General features: G+C 58.1%; 1 protein-coding gene across 1 annotated transcript; it reads left to right on the top strand.

Annotated features, from left to right (window-relative positions):
* Window positions 1-327, top strand: LOC124620335 (male-specific sperm protein Mst84Db-like). The gene has a single exon (XM_047147010.1). The coding sequence runs from the start codon at window positions 1-3 to the stop codon at window positions 325-327; it is 327 nt and encodes a 108-aa protein (XP_047002966.1).
* The last annotated feature ends 541 nt before the right edge of the window (window positions 328-868 follow it).

The following is an 868-nucleotide window of genomic DNA, read 5'->3' as shown; positions in this document are numbered from 1 at the left end:
ATGGGCCTGGCCGACACACCTGCCGCACAACGACACCTGCATCACGACGACACCTGCGTCACGACCACACCTGATTGGCCTGGCGGACTGCACGGCTTCACAACCACACCTGATGGGCCTTGCGGACTGCACTGCCTCATGACTGCTCCTGATGGGCCTTGCAGACTGCACTGCGTCATGACTGCTCCTGATGGGCCTTGCGGACTGCACTGCATCATGACTGCTCCTGATGGGCCTTGCGGACTGCACTGCCTCATAGCTGCTCCTGATGGGCCTGGCGGACTTCGCTGCCTCCCAACAGCACCTGATGGGCCTGGCCCGACCTAAGTGCCTCGCCACCACACTTGATGGGCCTGGCCCGACCTAAGTGCCTCGCCACCACACTTGATGGGCCTGGCCCGACCACAGTGCATCGTCGCTTCACTTAATGGGCCTGGCCTGAACGAAGTGCTTCACTGCCACACCCAGTGAGATTGGCCGACCGCACCTAAATTTCTAGGTGACCACACTTCCTCACGACCGCACCTTAAGGTCCTAAGTGGCCACACTGCCTCACAACACCTCCTGAAGGGCCTAGGTGACCACACTGCCTCACAACCGCACCTGAAAGGCCTAGGTGAACACACTACCTGCGGGCCATGGTGCCACAGTACTGCAACTGATAAGCCTGGCCTACCTCACAGTTTCACGACCACCCCTCATATGCATGGCTGGCCCTTTTCGTTTCGAGACCACACTTCATTTCCTAGGCCGACTGCTCTACGTCACTAACTAGGTATTGAGCATGGCCAAAAGCTTAGCCTCAAGACTCTATATGATGTGCCAGGCTCATCAGACTGCTTCACACTCATGCCAAATGGGAATGGCT

Source organism: Schistocerca americana, chromosome 6, assembly GCF_021461395.2.
Source record: "Schistocerca americana isolate TAMUIC-IGC-003095 chromosome 6, iqSchAmer2.1, whole genome shotgun sequence".
Taxonomy (NCBI): Eukaryota; Metazoa; Arthropoda; class Insecta; order Orthoptera; family Acrididae; genus Schistocerca; species Schistocerca americana.
This window is presented reverse-complemented; position numbering and strand designations above follow the sequence as displayed.